Source organism: Trichomonascus vanleenenianus, assembly GCF_965637985.1.
Source record: "Trichomonascus vanleenenianus strain CLIB 3782 genome assembly, contig: TRVA0_047S, whole genome shotgun sequence".
NCBI classification, from domain to species: Eukaryota; Fungi; Ascomycota; class Dipodascomycetes; order Dipodascales; family Trichomonascaceae; genus Blastobotrys; species Blastobotrys vanleenenianus.
Window position 1 is genome coordinate 1 of NW_027481840.1, and position 17,371 is coordinate 17,371.

The 17,371-nt window shown below is 47.6% G+C and overlaps 9 protein-coding genes across 9 annotated transcripts; 4 read left to right on the top strand and 5 right to left on the bottom strand.

The window, feature by feature from the left end:
• Positions 1 to 371: 371 nt before the first annotated feature.
• On the bottom strand, positions 372 to 1,727 carry BSC6 (bypass of stop codon protein 6; the record flags this gene model as incomplete). Its single annotated transcript, XM_076686943.1, has 1 exon — positions 372 to 1,727. The coding sequence occupies one exon, from the start codon at positions 1,725 to 1,727 to the stop codon at positions 372 to 374; it is 1,356 nt and encodes a 451-aa protein (XP_076538780.1).
• A 1,268-nt stretch (positions 1,728 to 2,995) lies between these two features.
• Positions 2,996 to 3,544, bottom strand: TRVA0_047S00122 (uncharacterized protein; the record flags this gene model as incomplete). Its single annotated transcript, XM_076686944.1, has 1 exon — positions 2,996 to 3,544. The coding sequence occupies one exon, from the start codon at positions 3,542 to 3,544 to the stop codon at positions 2,996 to 2,998; it is 549 nt and encodes a 182-aa protein (XP_076538781.1).
• A 218-nt stretch (positions 3,545 to 3,762) lies between these two features.
• On the top strand, positions 3,763 to 6,349 carry TRVA0_047S00144 (uncharacterized protein; the record flags this gene model as incomplete). Its single annotated transcript, XM_076686945.1, has 2 exons — positions 3,763 to 3,811; positions 3,861 to 6,349. The coding sequence occupies 2 exons, from the start codon at positions 3,763 to 3,765 to the stop codon at positions 6,347 to 6,349; spliced, it is 2,538 nt and encodes an 845-aa protein (XP_076538782.1).
• Positions 6,350 to 6,487: 138 nt separating this feature from the next.
• BDP1 (transcription factor TFIIIB subunit BDP1) lies at positions 6,488 to 9,049 on the bottom strand (the record flags this gene model as incomplete). Its single annotated transcript, XM_076686946.1, has 2 exons — positions 6,488 to 8,982; positions 9,037 to 9,049. The coding sequence occupies 2 exons, from the start codon at positions 9,047 to 9,049 to the stop codon at positions 6,488 to 6,490; spliced, it is 2,508 nt and encodes an 835-aa protein (XP_076538783.1).
• Positions 9,050 to 9,220: 171 nt separating this feature from the next.
• On the top strand, positions 9,221 to 10,378 carry TRVA0_047S00188 (uncharacterized protein; the record flags this gene model as incomplete). The annotated part of the gene is made up of 1 exon (XM_076686947.1): positions 9,221 to 10,378. One exon carries the CDS (start codon positions 9,221 to 9,223, stop codon positions 10,376 to 10,378), a length of 1,158 nt encoding a protein of 385 aa, XP_076538784.1.
• Positions 10,379 to 10,740: 362 nt separating this feature from the next.
• ORC2 (origin recognition complex subunit 2) lies at positions 10,741 to 12,381 on the bottom strand (the record flags this gene model as incomplete). The annotated part of the gene is made up of 1 exon (XM_076686948.1): positions 10,741 to 12,381. One exon carries the CDS (start codon positions 12,379 to 12,381, stop codon positions 10,741 to 10,743), a length of 1,641 nt encoding a protein of 546 aa, XP_076538785.1.
• A 198-nt stretch (positions 12,382 to 12,579) lies between these two features.
• On the top strand, positions 12,580 to 12,936 carry RPC11 (DNA-directed RNA polymerase III core subunit RPC11; the record flags this gene model as incomplete). Its single annotated transcript, XM_076686949.1, has 2 exons — positions 12,580 to 12,588; positions 12,640 to 12,936. The coding sequence occupies 2 exons, from the start codon at positions 12,580 to 12,582 to the stop codon at positions 12,934 to 12,936; spliced, it is 306 nt and encodes a 101-aa protein (XP_076538786.1).
• A 613-nt stretch (positions 12,937 to 13,549) lies between these two features.
• TRVA0_047S00254 (uncharacterized protein) lies at positions 13,550 to 14,704 on the top strand (the record flags this gene model as incomplete). The annotated part of the gene is made up of 1 exon (XM_076686950.1): positions 13,550 to 14,704. The coding sequence occupies one exon, from the start codon at positions 13,550 to 13,552 to the stop codon at positions 14,702 to 14,704; it is 1,155 nt and encodes a 384-aa protein (XP_076538787.1).
• A 554-nt stretch (positions 14,705 to 15,258) lies between these two features.
• On the bottom strand, positions 15,259 to 16,890 carry TRVA0_047S00276 (uncharacterized protein; the record flags this gene model as incomplete). Its single annotated transcript, XM_076686951.1, has 1 exon — positions 15,259 to 16,890. One exon carries the CDS (start codon positions 16,888 to 16,890, stop codon positions 15,259 to 15,261), a length of 1,632 nt encoding a protein of 543 aa, XP_076538788.1.
• Between the last annotated feature and the right edge of the window lie 481 nt (positions 16,891 to 17,371).

Consider the following 17,371-nt stretch of genomic DNA (forward strand, 5'->3'; position numbering starts at 1 on the left):
ACTGTCAATCCCAAAGTTGAAGGGTGTCCGGTTTTTAATCTCCTAGGAGAACTGTTTCCCGGACCCTCGGGGGGTAAGCAATCCTCACGACGCAAATGCGGTACAGCAAAGGGACCCAATTGATATGAAATGATTTTGTTATATTTTGAAAGATTATATGTATATGTATTTCAGTGATGTCTCTGGCCTAAGGCCCCAACAAGACGCCAATAGATTATTATTATTATTATTAGAAAATTTGGAAGGGACATTTTGGTATGTCCTCTAGCCACTGATAGCCCAGAAAACAATAAAAAAGAATAATATTAAGCGACATCTATAGAACACGGGTTACAATTTTAAAACAAATTATCAGCCAAAAAAAACATGGGTTATCTCGTCCTCCACATAAGGAACAACCACAGCACGGTCATACCGACAAACATGCCAAAAACATATGGACCAAGTACTTTGACACCTGCATGGTTGGCAATGACACCATTGACGAACGGAAGAAGGGCTCCTCCAGTGCCCCCCAGAGCCGCCGCGAAGCCAACGCCAGAAACATGAAGCCATTTGGGTAGCTTCTTCATGGCAACCACGATAACAACGGGGAATACGGGACCGGCCCAGAAGCCGACGAAAGCAATTGCTATCGCCGAGGCAACGAGATGTTTTACAAGCCAGAAAATGAGCAGAAAAGTGCATACAAGGATATAGTATACCAAAAGACACCATTCCTCGCGCTTAAAGTACTCGGTAACGTATCCGAGAACAGCCCTGCCAATTGCAAAGCCAAGCCAGAAACCGGTAGTGACATAGCCCATCTTATCCACATTGCCATGACGCACTTCAATCATGAAAGTCGAGGTCCAGCCGCCAATGGTAACCTCACTGCCGACATACAGGAAAAGAGAGATGGCCGTCATCCATACTACCATATTAGTGAGAACAACTCGAACCGAGCTCTTCGTCTCTTTGTCATTTTCGACCGACTTGCGATACATTTTGCCCGTGTCACCGTAGAAAGCCACTATCGTGGCTGCCAAGTCCAGCACGCCAATGCCAATGAGCACCGAATAACAAAAATTCCACCTGACTCCCGCAGCAATCATAGCCTGGAAAATAGCCGGTGTCAGGATACCCCCGACGCCGTAAAATGCATGCATTAATCCCATAAGCTGGTTGGCATTGTGGAGTCCACCGACAAACGCATTCATTGATCCGTCAATGCCACCGCCGCCAAACCCGATAATCAAATATCCAATGACATATACTGGAAATGGAGGGCCGGTGATGGAAATGATAAACCCAATTAGATGACAAGACGTGCTAAAAACGCACACGCCCCATCTTCCAATGCGTCGATGGAGAAAGTCGTTCAATAGCGCAACGATGAAGTACCCGCAAAAGGGAGCCACAAACGCCACTGATGCAACCATATGGTCAAGTTTGTAGTGCTTTTCAATTGATGGAAGAAGCACACCGATCGTCGCATCGTTCATGCCCAGAGCCAAGAGTGCAAAGAAGGACGAAGCCACTCGCGCAGTGTTCTGCTTCGAGGACCGCCATGTTTCCTTTTCCTCTTCCTCATCTTGGGGTTCTCCATTTTCAGCTACCGAGAGTGATTTTGCCTCATTCTTTTCCTCTTCCTTGCCAGTTCTGGCCCGTTTCTCCAACAGCTCATCTTCTGGAGGAGAGGTCTCGAGAACCACTACATCGGCCTCCGACCGACTTTTCACACTCATTCAACCAAAAAATGAGAGCAAAAAGGCCACTAATCTGAACGGAATATTCGTCTTTAAAAGATGTTTGATTCCATTTTTATTACCTCCGATTAGCTATGATAAAATAAATGGAGAAGGGGCCGCCGTTTTCTCCTCGCCATTACTGCGACTCTTGGCACCTTGCAGATCCTGCGCTGAATTAGTTAATTCGTGGGAGGCCATTCGCTAGTTATCGGTCCGAATACCCTTTCTCCGCGGTATCGATTGGCGTCAGTTAAAATTAATATCATAATGAATACAATTCGGGTAGTTTTTTATAGATTGAGCATTGCTTCTATTTGAAAAGGTTCCTGATCCTCGGAGTAATTTGTTGAAACGCAGGTCTATCTACAGTAATCGGGTTCCGGTATAAGGTACCAGGTAGTGACTAAATGGGCACATTGGCCTCAACATTACCACGTATAAAGAAGAAGAACGCGCTGTAATTTATTGCGAGTGAGGGGAGACCTGTGTAAATTAAAATTGATGCATACAGCCTGAATGAGGTACAAGCGTCGATAAATTTTCCGCTGACCCCTTTCACTCTTGACCTTGTAAATTATGTTCAGCTTGGGATTGAGGGAATAAGTTCAAGCTCTTCCAACAAATAAAAGATGTCTAATGAGAATTGTCAAGCCATGTCTAACCACTTATTTAGCTATTTGAAAATAGTCCGCTTCGTCTAATTGCTCGCGAAGGTACGACAATTGCAACGCTAGTGCGGCAGGAATTACAGTTGAACCTTTTAAGGACAAAGTCCGTCTAATGTGTTGTCGAGCTGTCTCTATTAAACCTCTTTAGAATTATAAAACCTTTGCAGACGAGTTAAATGTACAACAGAGTATGGAGGGCAGTACAGCATGTTAAAAGCCGAGCGCAGTAATCGTATCAATGGTATCACATATCTTATGGTAATTGACAGAGAATAGATCAGAAACAGTCCATTCTATTTTCCTCACGTTATCATCACCTGCCTGGCACGGAGTTAGTGCATCGCCATTGAATATTGTGTAATGGTAATGATAAATATTACCGGTTATACCAGAGGGGCATCAATGAATCAAGAGGCAAGACACCGTTCTAACTGACGAAAAGCTCCAAGAAGCTTCGGTAGCCGAAATGCAAAATAACAACATGAGAAAATTGAGAAGCTGGACTCTCAGAGGTACATTGGCATAACATCAATAACTTTTCAACTCGAGAGTAAACCTTTCATGTTGTATTCATCACACAAACAGGCAACAGATAAGCTATTTATCGTGAAAATAACATCTGCGAATATCTCTCCATATGATCTCCAAATCTTCCCGTCTGGGAAGTATGCTGCGGAACACGACTTCTAATCTATCTTCTCCAATCACAACAATTACAATCAAAAATCGAATCTCAACCCCGATAAATGATTCCTGTATCAGTATATCACCCAGCTGGCTTCTAGGAATAAACTTCTTTTTATTCGTAAAATAGAACGGCCCCGAGGAAGTAATCTGGATTCCAAACTGCTGTAATGCCAAGACTGATTCCTCTTTATATAGCCGCAAGGACGCAACTATTATGCTGAATGCCACTGCTGTCAGCCGATAATACAGCGGGTATTCATTTGTGCCAATCAGGAAAACAACGCTGGCCAAAATGAACACAGCTTTTACCAAGTACACCAGCCTCTCTGCTGCAATCCGCCTCCAGCTAGGCCTCAGCGGCCTTTTAGTGACAATGTACTCTAGCAAGGCCGGCGATTGCTGCCTCCTAATGATGCTGTAACCATCTCCTTGCCACCCTTGGCCCCTGTCGTTCTCCATCGACGAATGGCACCCCGTGTTAACTCTGTGTGTCGGCAGGGGGAACTCGATCTCCGCACCGGGAGACGAAGACATTATCGGTATAAAATATACGCCGTTATCTATTCTGATATATACACTACAAAAGGTCGCGTGCTGAGCGTGTCTCTCTCGCGTTGATTAGCCCGTCCAGTGTAAGGTTTTCCTTGGAGTGTATTACAGAAGGAGGAGGAGGAACGATGTCCTTTGATTTCAATGGGTGGATCAAGGAGTTCCCCGGCGTGAGGAGTATGTAACTTATCGGAGCAAGAGTACAAGAAGCTAACAGACCGTGTAGTTGATAATTTCAATCGTGGCACTGGAGAGCACAAGGATGAAGTAGTGTGGGAGTACTTTTTATCTCACGCCCACTCAGATCATACATCCGGCCTGGAATCGCTTGTAAGCGGTCCAGTTTATATGACGCCGGGCACAAGGGCTTACCTTAGGGCCCTTCCGAAGTACGAGCGCGTACTTAAAGAAGTTCTGATCCACGAGCTTCCATACGATCGTCCAGTGGATATTGTTCGTAATGGCATCGTGAAGTACCAAGCAGTGGCCGTAAATGCAAACCATTGCCCTGGCTCGTCAATGATACTGTTATATGATTCGACTAGGGCCATCCTGTACACTGGAGACGTTCGGGCCGAAGAGGCATTCGTCAATACCCTCCCCCATAATCCGGCACTGATTTCATTTACCCGTTTAGGGCGGGTTCTGGATTGCATCTACATTGATAGCACATTTATCAGCAGAGCGGAAGCAACAGTAATAAAGGATAACAAAGAACTTAAAGTACTTGACTTGGTGGGCCTGCATCTGGATATCCCGGCAAATATTGATGGTATTCGCAAGTTTATAGAATGCCAGCTTCCAAATTACTTGGATTCGACCTATATTTGTTGCGATGGGAAGTTCACCGGATTTGAGCAAGCGATTTTATGGTTTGCTGCTGCCTTGGAGAGGAAAATAGGTAAGGTAAAGGTTCATGTGACTGAAGAGCTTAGGAGGATATACCTAATGACAAAAGACCACGATGCCACCAGCTACCGTATTTGGAATTACTTGTTGAAGGATGGTGAGGAGCCAGAGAATGCGATGCTGCATTTTTGTTCCAAAAAGGAGTGCAAGGTTGCCGAGAGGCACGATGCGATTTATATTCGGTTTTATATTCGACCGCAATTAAATCAGCCCACTGGATGGATCGAGGGGAAAAATGGTGAGAAAGTTGCTACGCGATTATATATCGCACAGTCACGACATTCGTCGCTTAAGGAGATGAAGAATCTGGTGAAAGTGTTTACTCCTAGGGATGTGATTCCCATCGTAGATCCCAGTATATTCCGCGAGCTGAGGATTACTGTCCGGGAATTGTTTGGAAAATTTTGTTCTCCACATGCCAGTTTCAGCTTTAACATGTCCTTGGACTCTGAGCAAGTTCAGCCTCTGCCCAGTAAAAAGGAGGTCGAGGAGCTCATCGATGCTATTTCGAAAAATGAGAATTTGATGACCCGGCAAAGGTTTGCTTATCAAACAAGGCACAATGGAGAGACTCAAAGCTCAAATGAATACGACAGCGATTACGAGATTCCGTCTTCTCCAGTTAGAAGCGGAAAGGTTAATAATGGCGGTGGTAATAACAATGAGACAGAGAAAGAGGTTATTCCAAACCAGGACGGGTTTGAAAAGGCAATAGTTCCAGTTCTCGTGAATTCTAGTGCTCAGATGGATATAGAAGAACCAAATGGTGTTCCATCAACACCGCATTATAATGCCCAAGGGGATGGCGACGAGGCGAATGGTCCATCAATGCCTGATACTGCCCAGGAGAAAGCTGAGTCAAGCGAACTGTTAAATTCGAATGATAATGCTCACGTCGATAAAGAGAACTCAAATGGCGGTGTGCCATCAGCTTCCAATGGTGCTGCCCAAGTGGATGATTTAAATCGCGATATGTTATCAGCTTCCAATGGTGCTGCCCAAGTGGATGACCCAAATGACGAAATTATGGTTAAATCAAGTGACCATGAAGACGGAAAAAAAGGTGAAATGAGCATTGCTCGCAGCCTAAACACCTTATCGATTAGAGCTAATGCGACCGAATCAATAATCGTCGATGATCAATCCCCATCACGAAAACGAAAACGTGACAATATCGACTCTACCTCCCAGAAACCGACTGCTGTAAGGAACCAAATATCTGTGGAGATAATTGAAGAATCAGTGTTGGTTATGAACCCATTGACCACGCAAATATCCTATAGCGACCACGCGGTAGTGACGAGCAGCATGATACCCACTCCACAGACGCCGCGAAAGCAGATTATAAAAGAGCCCGAACTCAATGAAATACCCGAAACACCTGCTCAGAGATTACCTACCGCGGTACGCAATCGTATTTACTTGGCATTATCCCCAAAGAACTCCAGTCCTAAAAAGAGGAGCCAACCATGGGAGACGGGTTCTTCTAGCCAGCCAATTGCTGTATCATCCATTGCAAAGAAAAAGAAGGATGATCGCACGAAGAGAATCCTAACAGTCCGTCGCCAGCAGCCCAAGCGAGTAGCAAAAGGGCGAAATAATAAGACACGTCTGTCCGCCAAACAGAATGCCGATGCAATGATCGCTCATGACTTTAATGAAGCAGATATTTTGGAAAGCAATGACGAGGACCAATTCAGATTGCAGCCAGTTGACCTCAATCGAGTAGGGTCCATTTTTTTCAAGATTAACGAAGAGATGTCCAATTACGAGTTTAGCGACTTGTTCAACTTAACCTGCGTATAGTAATGACCCTATTTGGAGAGTCCATTTTGAACGTCCAATATGACAAATGGTCAAAATATTTCGACAAGTGTTGTATTATCTAGGTATAATGAACTAACCAAATAAACAAATACAATAAATAAAAATTTCATATACACATTAGTTAACCTGGCCAACGTAGCCCACGAATTCCTCATCTTCATGGAGTCCAAGAAGCTCAGGATCTTCCTTCTTTTTGACACGCTTTGTGCTCACTGTACCAAACTGTTCTTCCTCCGCCTTTTCTGCTGCCTCAACGTCTTCACGCTTAGCCTTCTCTCGAGCCTCATCATCAAGCCTCAGCTGTGCTTCATGCCGGCGTTGCAACTCCTCCAGCTCGTTTTCAATTTCACGGGCAGACTGCAATCCGCTATTCATCGAACTGGAATAGGTGTTCAAGTCAATCGGTAGCTTTCGGATCAGCGCTAGGTGAATAACGGCTGGGTTCTTTCGTTCTTCTTGCTTAAACTTGAGTTTGATCTGGCGTCGAGTACGGCCTGGGAAGAGCTGAGAAATAAGCGCGAAGTCAGTGCCCCACTGTGAAATCGCCCGGTAAAACTCTTTTGTTTCCATATCGTCCCATCGGTCGCCTTTAACCCGTTTGCTGTAACTGAGGGCTGTGAATCCAGGGCCGAATTTATGCTCGTCAGTTTGGTCATCCTCAGCTTCTTTCTCCTGCCTTGCCTTCTGACTAGTTGCCTTGTGTCGATCAACGATCGTACTGTCCATGTCGAGAATCACTGTACCATCGGCAGCCATTTTGAGCTGGAGAGCAGCGGGCTCTCCTTTATCACCCTCGCTGCTCTTGAACTCTTCATTCCATTGGTTCTTTCTTTCATCTTCCAGGCGTTTTCTTTCCTCCTCTAGAGTCTCGTCCGGAATATAAACACGCCCTTGCAGTCTATACTCCTTTTTCTTTTGTAGGATCTGCAGCCGCTTCATCTTCTTTTCCTGGCGGTATTTTTCAAACTCGTCGAAAGCGTCGTTCTTCTCTGCGAATGGAATATCCTTGCACATATCAGCCATGGTAAACTTGTTAGTGTTGATGACATATTTCTTCTTTGGTTTAGGCTGGGAATTGGTCTGTACTTCGGCCTGGCCAATGACCTGCAAATCGTCGTCTCCGTCACTCTCTACAATCTCCCACGGACGGTCTTTGATGTCTTCGGGATCGAGAATTACGTTGCCATTTTCATCCACAGGATAGACTTTGCGTGGTGGCGAAGGCGGAGAAGCCGGTGGAGAAACCGGTGAAGGCGAAGGCAAGGATAGAGCAGGGGAAGGAGATCGCATACGAGCTAAAGGAGGTGAAGCGCGAGAAGTACGAACGGCAGCCACTCGCTTGCGCTTGGCTCCTCTTCTCCCAGGGCGTACGCTTGGCTCCTCAAAGTGGATTGGGCGCCCGAGAGAGTCACCTCTGGCAGCCGCAACTTGAGCTTGCCTACTACTAACAGCTCGCGTCAACCGTGAGGGTAGCTCTTCAAACGTATCGCGAATGTATGCGTTAATTGGCGCAAAAGAGCTGACTCTAGGGCGCTCTGGCGAATCTCCGCGAGTTGATCTGCCTCCACCTCTAACGTAACTCGTTCGGAATGTTCCTCCATCTTCTCCTTCCTCACCTCCTTCTTCAACATCACTATTTCCACCGCGGACGTTGCTTGTTCTAGCACGGCCAATGGGACTACGATTCTTTTCGCGGAAACGCTCGACTGAAGTCGGAGGTCGTGAAGGTGATTGCGGAGGCGCAGTCATGGGTATACTGGCCGCATTGCGTGATCTCGCGGAAACCGGCGAAGAGAGAGGAGACGTCGGGCCGGAAGGGCTGGATAGTGGGATTGGGGCCGCCGCACTGCTGCCACTGCCTGGAGTAGAAATGGCAGGAGGCCTTCTCGAAGGAGTCTTGGGGACTGTCGTGGGGAGTTTTGATACCGGAGCCGGAGCAGGTTTCTTTACGCCCCCAGAGGGCCGTGAAATGGGCCCTTTGGGTAGCGAAGAAACGACCTTAGCTGGAGGAGTGGACTTCGGAATTGCCTGCGACAGATTAGTCCGCGCAGAGGACCGGGGAACAGCCCTTGGTGTGAATGTAGTCCTTGGCTTAGCGGCAACAGGTGATGCACTCGTCCCAGCAGCAGACTTGCCAACTCCGAGCTTAAACATGGGCCGTGGTTTTGGCGCAGAAAGCGGAGTAGTCTTTATGCTCTCAGGCTGTTTGTTTGGTGGCGACTGGATCTGAGTAGCGTCTAGCTGAGTCGAATCCACCTGTGTTTCGTCAACTTGTATCCCATCTACCTGAGTAGAATCCAACTGAGTTCCATCTACCTGAGTGGAATCCACTTGAGTAGAATCCACCTGAGTTCCGTCTACCTGAGTTCCATCTACCTCAGCTGAATCCACTTGTGAATCATTGGTATGTTGACTCTGGAGCTGGGTTCCGTCAACCTGGCTCTCATCCATTTGAGTATTCTCAACTTGAGACTCAACATCCTTAACTGGCTTTTCCTGGCCATCCTGAGCTGGAAGGGCCACTTTATCCTGGTCTGGAGGGGCTGTGGCCGTAGAAGGCCGGGCCCTAGCCCGGCCACGGGCCTTGGGCACAAATTTCTGCGACGACTTGTCTGTACCTGATTAGTTACTGCGTACAAAACATCTATCTCCTCAATAATACTTACTAATAAAGCTCATCTCTTAAAAGAGACCCAAGCTTGTAGTTTTTGGTCCAGTTCGCGTTTTCGAGTCCTATCGCAGGTATTATCGGTTTTTTTTTTCCCGAACGCCGGGGCCCTGACATCGCGCGCTCTGCAAAACGAACTTTTCATATCAGCGATTTACTACTGCAGGGCAAGAAAAAGATAAATGTCATTCCAGCCAGTAGCAGAGCATAGTTTTGGGCGGGAGTACGTGCTAGGGCTTGCCGCGGTCGGGTCTCACGGCCTGCTGGCGAGCTTGAGCGACCATTCCCTCCATTTGCTCCCCTTTGACCCTATAGAGATCAAAACCGTCGGCACTCCTCTGCTTAGCGTTCCCAAGGCCCACGCATCGACTATTCAGGCAGTCAAGACATTCGACGCCAATACCGCCGCATCGTGTGCGGCTGATGGGGTCAAGCTGTGGGACCTGCGGACGAAGTCGACTACGCCGGTCGCCGTGTTCACCAACGAGCAGGGTTCACCGTTTGCCAGTTTGGACACTCGGGGAACGCGTATTGGTGCTGGAACCGAGCTGGTGGGCGTTGATGCTGGAGTAGTTTTGTGGGACGCCCGAAAGGGGTCAGTTCCAATACAGTCCTACATGGATCCTCATTATGAGGACGTTACTGTGGTTCAATTCCACCCATCTGACCCGAACGGGCTTCTTTCTGGCGGCCAGGATGGGTACGTGAACGTTTACAACACGTCCATTGACGATATGGACGACGCTGTTTACCAGACAATCAACCACGGAGCAGCAGTGCATCTGGCTGGGTTCCTGCCGGGGAATGACCGTAAAATTTATGTTAAGAGCAACATGGAGACCTTCTCGGTGTACCAGGTGGCCAATCCAGATGAAGAGGTCGATGAGCCGAAGCCAGTTGACTTTGGTGACATTCGAGAGAAGTGGGGATGCGAGTATGTGGCTGACGTTACAGATGGGTACATTGCATGTGGGTCAAATAGTGCCAATCAGTTCAAGCTGTTAAGGTATGATAATGACGAGGGGTTATCTGGTGAGACTGTTGTTATGGATAACGGGCATGGCGAGGAAGTGGTTCGGGCTGTTTGCCTTGACCGAGACAGGCAGTTGATATATACTGGTGGTGAAGACGGTCGAGTTGTTGCTTGGAGATCGGTGGACTATCAACTGGCTCCATCTGTTCAAAAAACTGAGACTATTACGGAAGACGACAATGGATGGGAAGAGGTGTCCAGCAAGAAGAAGAAAAAGAGCAAGAGCAAGGAGGATAAGGATAAGAAGAAGAAGAAGAAAAGCGACAAGAGGCAGTCGACTGATGGCAAGCGATATAAGCCGTACTAATTGTATTCTACTACGCTTGCTTCACTGTATAGAATATATTTGGACAATTCAATTGTACCATATCGACTTCACTGATAAGTTTGGACAATTCAATTTGACATGAATAGATTTCAATTGGCTAATTTCCAAATGTCATGACTTGACAGGGTAAACACTGAGATATTGCTGGATGTAAGTCAGCTGCGCTTGAGATAGAACGAAACACTGGCCTATTGTATATCCATCAAGTCTGCCTGCTCATCTGGGACGATCAATCGGTCCATTATAGCTTACGGTTGACAATTAGGTACTCATCGAGGAGAGGGTGGCTATGTAATGACATTATTATACATTTGACATTCACGATAGTCATAACAGCGGGGCTAAAACTCATCAGCAAAATCAGGATCATTGTCCATTTCCATCAATAACGTCTCGAGCCCAGGCTTGGTGTAAGGAATGTACACAACTTCAGTTCCCGATGCCTCCCTGGAAAGTACCGCCATTCGATGCTCAATAAACTCCGTAAGCATAGTCCGGAAGTTGAGTTCATTAGAAGTAATAAGCTCCGCCATGCAACGCTGGTAAAACAGCTTGAACTCAATGCCGTACACAACAGAGCCCGGCGTACTGCTATCATCCTGAGATAGCGATTCCGTCATCGTCTCTAACTGGTGACAAGCCAGAATTCGGTACAGATGCTTTTCATTACGAGTAAGACTGGCAAGGACATACTTGGCACCCTTAACCCCCACAGTCTTTTCGTTACGGCCAAGACTCAGCGGCTCGCCAAACGAGGTCTCCGTGCTATAGAGTTCGAATGTCGTTAGATCGTGCCACAGAAAGTTGAACTGGGCAAGTTTTGCCGCGTCCCACAGCAGCGGGGCGCGAATGCTATCGACGCTGGCCACGAGCCATAGCTGTCGGATAGATGCAAGTTTAGCGAGCAGTGCCTGGGTCTTGTCGTTCCTAAGATACTCGCCATCGATATTATGCAATAGGATTGCCAGTTTTGGATTCTCCGCAGACCCTCGGCCGCTTTCAGCCATCGCGGCAATAAGGTCGTTAAAGTTTTGAGGCACCTTACTGTTCTTTCCAAGCAGCACAGTGGCCGCCTGCTGAATAACTTCCTTGATAGTAATAGAGCTGTTGTAGCCATTGACAACCAAAACAGGTAGAGATCCGGGCAATTGCCGCTCTACGAAATCAAGCAGAATGTCATGCTTGGAACCCACGCCGTAAAACACTAAATTAAATCCCTGGCCCATCTCAAACGTCCACTGAGGGTACATAGTGCGGTACAGCGAAACCAAAAAATGCTTTTGGTCGGCGAAATCTTCCCTGGATTCGTCAATGTACCTATTGAAGGCGTCGTAATCGATCTCGGGCACGTTGCTAAACGGAGTAGCAGATACTTTCACCTTCATTCGATGCTGCTCGAAAAACCCCTCTGATCCGTCAAGGAAGAGCGAGACAGGAGCCGATCCGACCTCGCTCAACACAAGTTGGCTCTCCCGCAATTCTTTAATGGACTTGCGCTTTCTACCTTTTAAAGGCGATAGGAGACTGTCTCCGGTATTATTGCTCTCTCGAATGATCTTCTCGGCAATTGCCTCATCCTCTTCATCCAGCTCTTCTGAGCTATCGTCCTGGGCCTCTCTACCGGCCATGATTCGCTCCATCATGAACTTCGTGGCCCTCTTACGGGCGCTCAGATCCCAGTCCCGGCCCTTGCCTGGGCTCTTATCCATCATCGCAGGGAACGGCGTACGCCTCCTTGATGATGATGCAAATATAGTCTTCAACGGCGACTTGTGCGGTGATTTAGTCGGAGATCGCGTGATATCGCCTTTAGAAGGGTCGCCAATGACCGCTGATGCTCGCTTAACTGGAGATAAACTCGGGGTACGAGGCCCTTCAAAGCTAACTTCTCGATCCAGCGGAGGAGTACCCTCTCGAGAGCTCGTGACCTCGACGACCTGGTTTATCTCTCCGTCTTCTCCAATTCTTCGTCGTTTCCCCATGCCCTATACTCGCGTCTCTATATACGCGATAATGACGCGGATGGAATTTTCCAGTATATTTTTCCGGCCCGGAAATCATTCACAGCCGGGTAACGTTTGACAAATTTCCTCCATCTCATATCTTATCGATCAGATCGTGCTTGCTTGTTAGTTTAAAACGAAAAGAATATGCTGACTTTCTGCCCATCCTGCACGAATATGCTCCAGGTAAGTATTTAGATATATAAGTAGATGGTTGTACTAACTTGTTTTGGGTAGATCTCCCGGGGAGATACTGGTGGGTATCGATTTGAGTGCAGGACCTGTCCATTCCAGTTCCCTATCGCCAACGACATGCAGGTATTTGATCGAAAGCTGATGGACCGAAAGGAAGTGGATGATATGCTTGGTGGTGAGGGCGCTTGGGATAACGTAGATCAGACCACAGCTCAGTGTGAGAATAACTGTGGTGGCGACCATGCCTACTTCTACCAGCTTCAGATTCGATCTGCCGATGAGCCGATGACTACTTTCTACAAGTGTACTCAGTGTGGTCATCAGTGGAGAGAGAATTAATCGTCATTATTGGCTTGGCCATTGTTGGGATGGACGGGATGGATTGAAGGTACTAACTGATTTATGTTTGCATTCTTATTGTTTTTGATAGAGGATATGCGATTTTTCAACAAATGTGTTCCTTAGAGAATATAATAGCCGAGACTATATATTTCTTGAAGGCATTTATATGACCAATTACCCTGCGTAAATATAAGATTATCCACTGGACAATTTGCAGCTTGTAGGTACTAACTTTTGCCATCATTGCACTCCTGATTGACCTATCTTAACTACAAAAGAACTGGTTGCTGTGTTTACGGTTTAGAGAGCTACATTCGTAGGGGACTTCGCTCACAAAGGTATATCCAATATATTGATCCAGTCACACGGAGTCTCATACATTGTAACGGAGCTCTAAGGATCATTGTCTGTAACACAATCTGCAGCAAAAGATCAACAGGCGATGTGAACTTGTTCCCAACTTTTGTTACAGCCGCACATTTTCGTAACCATGATTCCACCAACAGATGTCCAGTTCCTCTCTAAGTGCTCATAAAAGCGCAATTGATATCCATGAATAAATTTCTTATCTCCTTAAAAAACCCCTAATAAAAATTGAATAGTTGACACAATGAAAGTTTTACAGGCACTTGCCCTCAGCGTCCTGCTGGGCAAGGACTCGCTCGGCCTCCTGGGCGGCCTTGACACCAGAAAGGCACATAGCACCGAAGGTTGGGCCCATTCGGTTGGCACCGTCGACTTCGGAGAGCTCCATACCGCCGACAATCAAACCTGGAACGACCTCTCGGGTGTTCTTAACAATGGCATCCTCAGCGAGACCCATGTCAAGACCTCGCATGCCACCGAGCTTCTCAAGCAAACCCATCTGGACAACTCGCTTGACAGAGAAGGCACCGAATGGACCGTCGTGGCCAGTGGTGGAGATGACGATTCGAGCGTTGATGGTGTTTGGATCCATGCAGCTCTGGTCGTGGTGGTGCATAGTGACAAGAGTCCAGTTGGTAACAACACCGGCAATTCGGAGGGAACCGTCTGGGTTCTGTCGGGTGATCAGATCTTCAACCGCAGTGGCATTGAAAAGCTTGACATTTGGGAAGAGAAGCACCTTAGAAAGCAAGGTCGAAATGAAGAGAGTAGCGTGCTTGACCACAACGTAGTCACCCTCGTCTTCGTAAGGAACCTCGATCTCATCAAGGAACTTCTCAGCCGGCTTTCGCAGCACCATGGCAGAGAACAGCTGACCACCAAGGAAGCAACCACCACCAGAAGCAACATTGGACTCAATGATGGCAATCTTGAGGTCTGGTCGGGACTTGGCAAGCATGTAAGCGGTGGAGAGACCGCAAGAACCAGCACCAATGATGACAACATCGCTCTCGGCGTAGTCGTAAAGGTCCTTGAAGTATCGAGTGGTCATGGCTCGAGAGACAGTCGACTCCCGGATAGGAGCGAACTTGAAGCTCTCCCAGTCGGTAACCTCGTTGGTCATTGGCTGGACCTGTGGCAGAGGCTCAGAGTGAACCTTTGGCTTCTTGGCGAAGGCAGCAGCTGGGTCAGCTGGGGACAGGACAGTAGTTGGTGGAGCCATTTTTTCAAAAATCTAGAAGCTCAGTTAGCAATTGACACCCCCGAGTGTCTACTCGGTGAAAACGCATGTTTCTTTCCGCTAGTATTATCTAGTTCAAGTTCAACCGTATATTCTCAGCACTCCAAGGGCATAACCCCTTGGAGGCACCGGCCATGCTTTTTTTTGTGCGTGATATAACTCTTGATATTTAACCCTAACAGCGTTCAAACCTTTCAATTGATGATAAAAGTCGCCATACTGTAGAGAAAATAAAAGAGCGGATCTCATGTTAGCATTGATCTCTCTGTATATAGAATAGCTGTTAATACCTTAACAAACGTAAGAACTATCAGACGTAATTCGTAATTCGCAGTGTGAAGAGAAAGAGAAAAAAAGAACACTTGTGTGGGAAACAAGGGCTCTTTTATAATCAAATTCTTACAGAGGCATGCTATTTTCCCGTAAACCCTTGAGGAAGCTGATGGACCGTAGTACCCCGTTCTTTTGCTCTTGGTGGACCCTATGCATGGTGGGGTGACTCTCCATCTCGAACATAACACGGACAAGGGCGGGTATCAACGGCTATCATTTTCCATCTTATGCAGGTTAGCACCTGTTGAAGCAAAGTGCAACACGCGTATAAGCAGGGTTTTGATGCAAACTGTGTCCTCTCTCATTGGTTGGGTCTCTCTAAAACCGTTTCCCGCCCGTGTAATCCCGAGATCCACTATGGGACCCCTAGCCCTTACATTTTATCTCTTTGCGGAAGAGACGACGAGCAACAAATTCTTCAAATTCGGAAGCAGCTGGAACAGCTCTGCAATTGGCACATTCTGTGAGTTGGCAAGTTGTTCCACATTCTTGTGGAGAAGATAGACCCCGTACTCGAACCGGTAGAAGAGGGACCCTTTGACCCACAGCGGGAACGTCCGCGAGCCGTGAATGGTGCTGATTGGGTCGACAATGAACGAGGTGGATCCGAACGGCTGCACGGGGTAGCGGAGAGAGACACAAAGGTAGTCTGCAAGCAAACACACGACCTGGGCCACTATGCCGTACGCAGCGCCCGCTTCCTCCTCCTCATCAGCAAGAATTGGCTGTTTAGTCGAAGTTATATAGAGCCCGCAAATTGTAAATGCAAAGGATTTTGTCGACAAGGGTTCAATAGGGAAGATGGCCTCCAGGTCCTGGGCTAGCCGTGCCTGCTCTCTGGCGATGGCGCTTTCCAGTTCACCTATTTTCGCACTACGGTCCTCCAACCGGCGTTGTGCGTCATATGATCGAGACTCTGACTCACGGCGATGAGACCTTTGAGTCGCCATGAACTGCCTGCGCCGGTCGAGCTTCGCCCGCAGCTCAGCGATTTGGCGCTCCAGCATCGCCTTCTTGCGTAACTCGGTCCTCGCCAATTGGCGCGTGCGCTTCGCCTGGGCCTGCAGCTGGCTCTGCCGTTTCTCCTGCACAAACACTGACGTATCTGCATCTCCCAGCAGCTTGTTGAGCTGGGTGCTCACCAGCTCTATGGTGTGTTCCGCGTCTGCTATACACTCTTCAAAGTTGTTGAGCTTCATAATGCTGTCGAAGGATGCGGTCGTTAGTACTCCAGCCGCATAGTGCGGCTCTAATTTTTTTTCGTCGTGATCAACATTGCCATTGCCGTTTTGGACAGTTTTTTCGTCGTCGTGCTCAGGAATCGAACCGGCGACCGTTGTTTCACTACTCTTTTGGTGGGGCACGCAGTAGCACCCGTCCGACAGCTGGAGAATGACCGAATTGACGCCAAAGTTCTCTCTAATGACATCGGTCGACTTACCGACAAACTCCATTTGGGTCAGGTCAATGTTCTCTCTGACAATGCGCTTCCAGGCCCGCTCTACGCCCGTGGGCTTGGCATACACATCGACTCTAATTTCCGTCGCATTGCGACAATTCAATTGCGTGAAGTCGGCTTCGCGGAACTCAGGGTTCATTGTGCTTTGAACGACTTCACTAATGTACACTGGAGGTACCTGCAATCTGACATGAATCACGACAAAGCTGTCGAGCAACGTGTTGTCGTTGAGATCATGGAGAGCGCGCTCAATCTCAGCCCCCATCGACGACACTGTACTCCGGCGCCTTCCTACTACTCCGGTATCGCCGTCGGAATACATATTCTGCGCTCCGATACTGAGTCGCCTTCGCACTAGCGCAGGCTTGGGAATCACTTTCTTGGAGCTTCCCTGCGCCCGGCCACGCACTACGAGGTTCCGCAGCACAACGCCTTCGAGATGCCTCAGCTGGCGAATGGTAGGCCGCAGTACGGGTGTACCGAGGCTTTTGAACCGAATCTCCTCTCCCGCTTCCTCCTCGTCAACGGTAACAACTGAGCCCTCGCTATCCATGTCATCAGTGTCGCTTCAAGGGCTGCCCCTCGTTTTCCCACCTTTCAATGTGGTGTATATCTTGGTATGGATGTATATCTTGGTCCGACTTTAATTTTATCTAATTTAGTGAGAATAATTAATTTGCCAAATTATATTGATCGCGATTAATAATTGTAATTGATTGACTGGATAATCGGTTGATGATTAATCTATGTTTGAAAGGAATCTTTTTGAGCTTTCAATTTCTCAGGTACGTTCTTTGTTAGATTTGATAATTGATTCTCATGTCGATTGTTTAATAATTGTTGCCCTGACTCCAACCGTCCACGGTCGGTTGAAAATCGCACTTCCCCGGAATTCTAGGCGGCTCACCTTCTTTATCATGGAGTCCTACCTGGAGCTTTTAAATCAGCAATTGTGAACTCCAAACCCTGCCTCGTAAAAGGCCCATCATGCCAGTGTAGTTTTTGGCGCGATGGCCTAGTCTTTTCAACTGAGC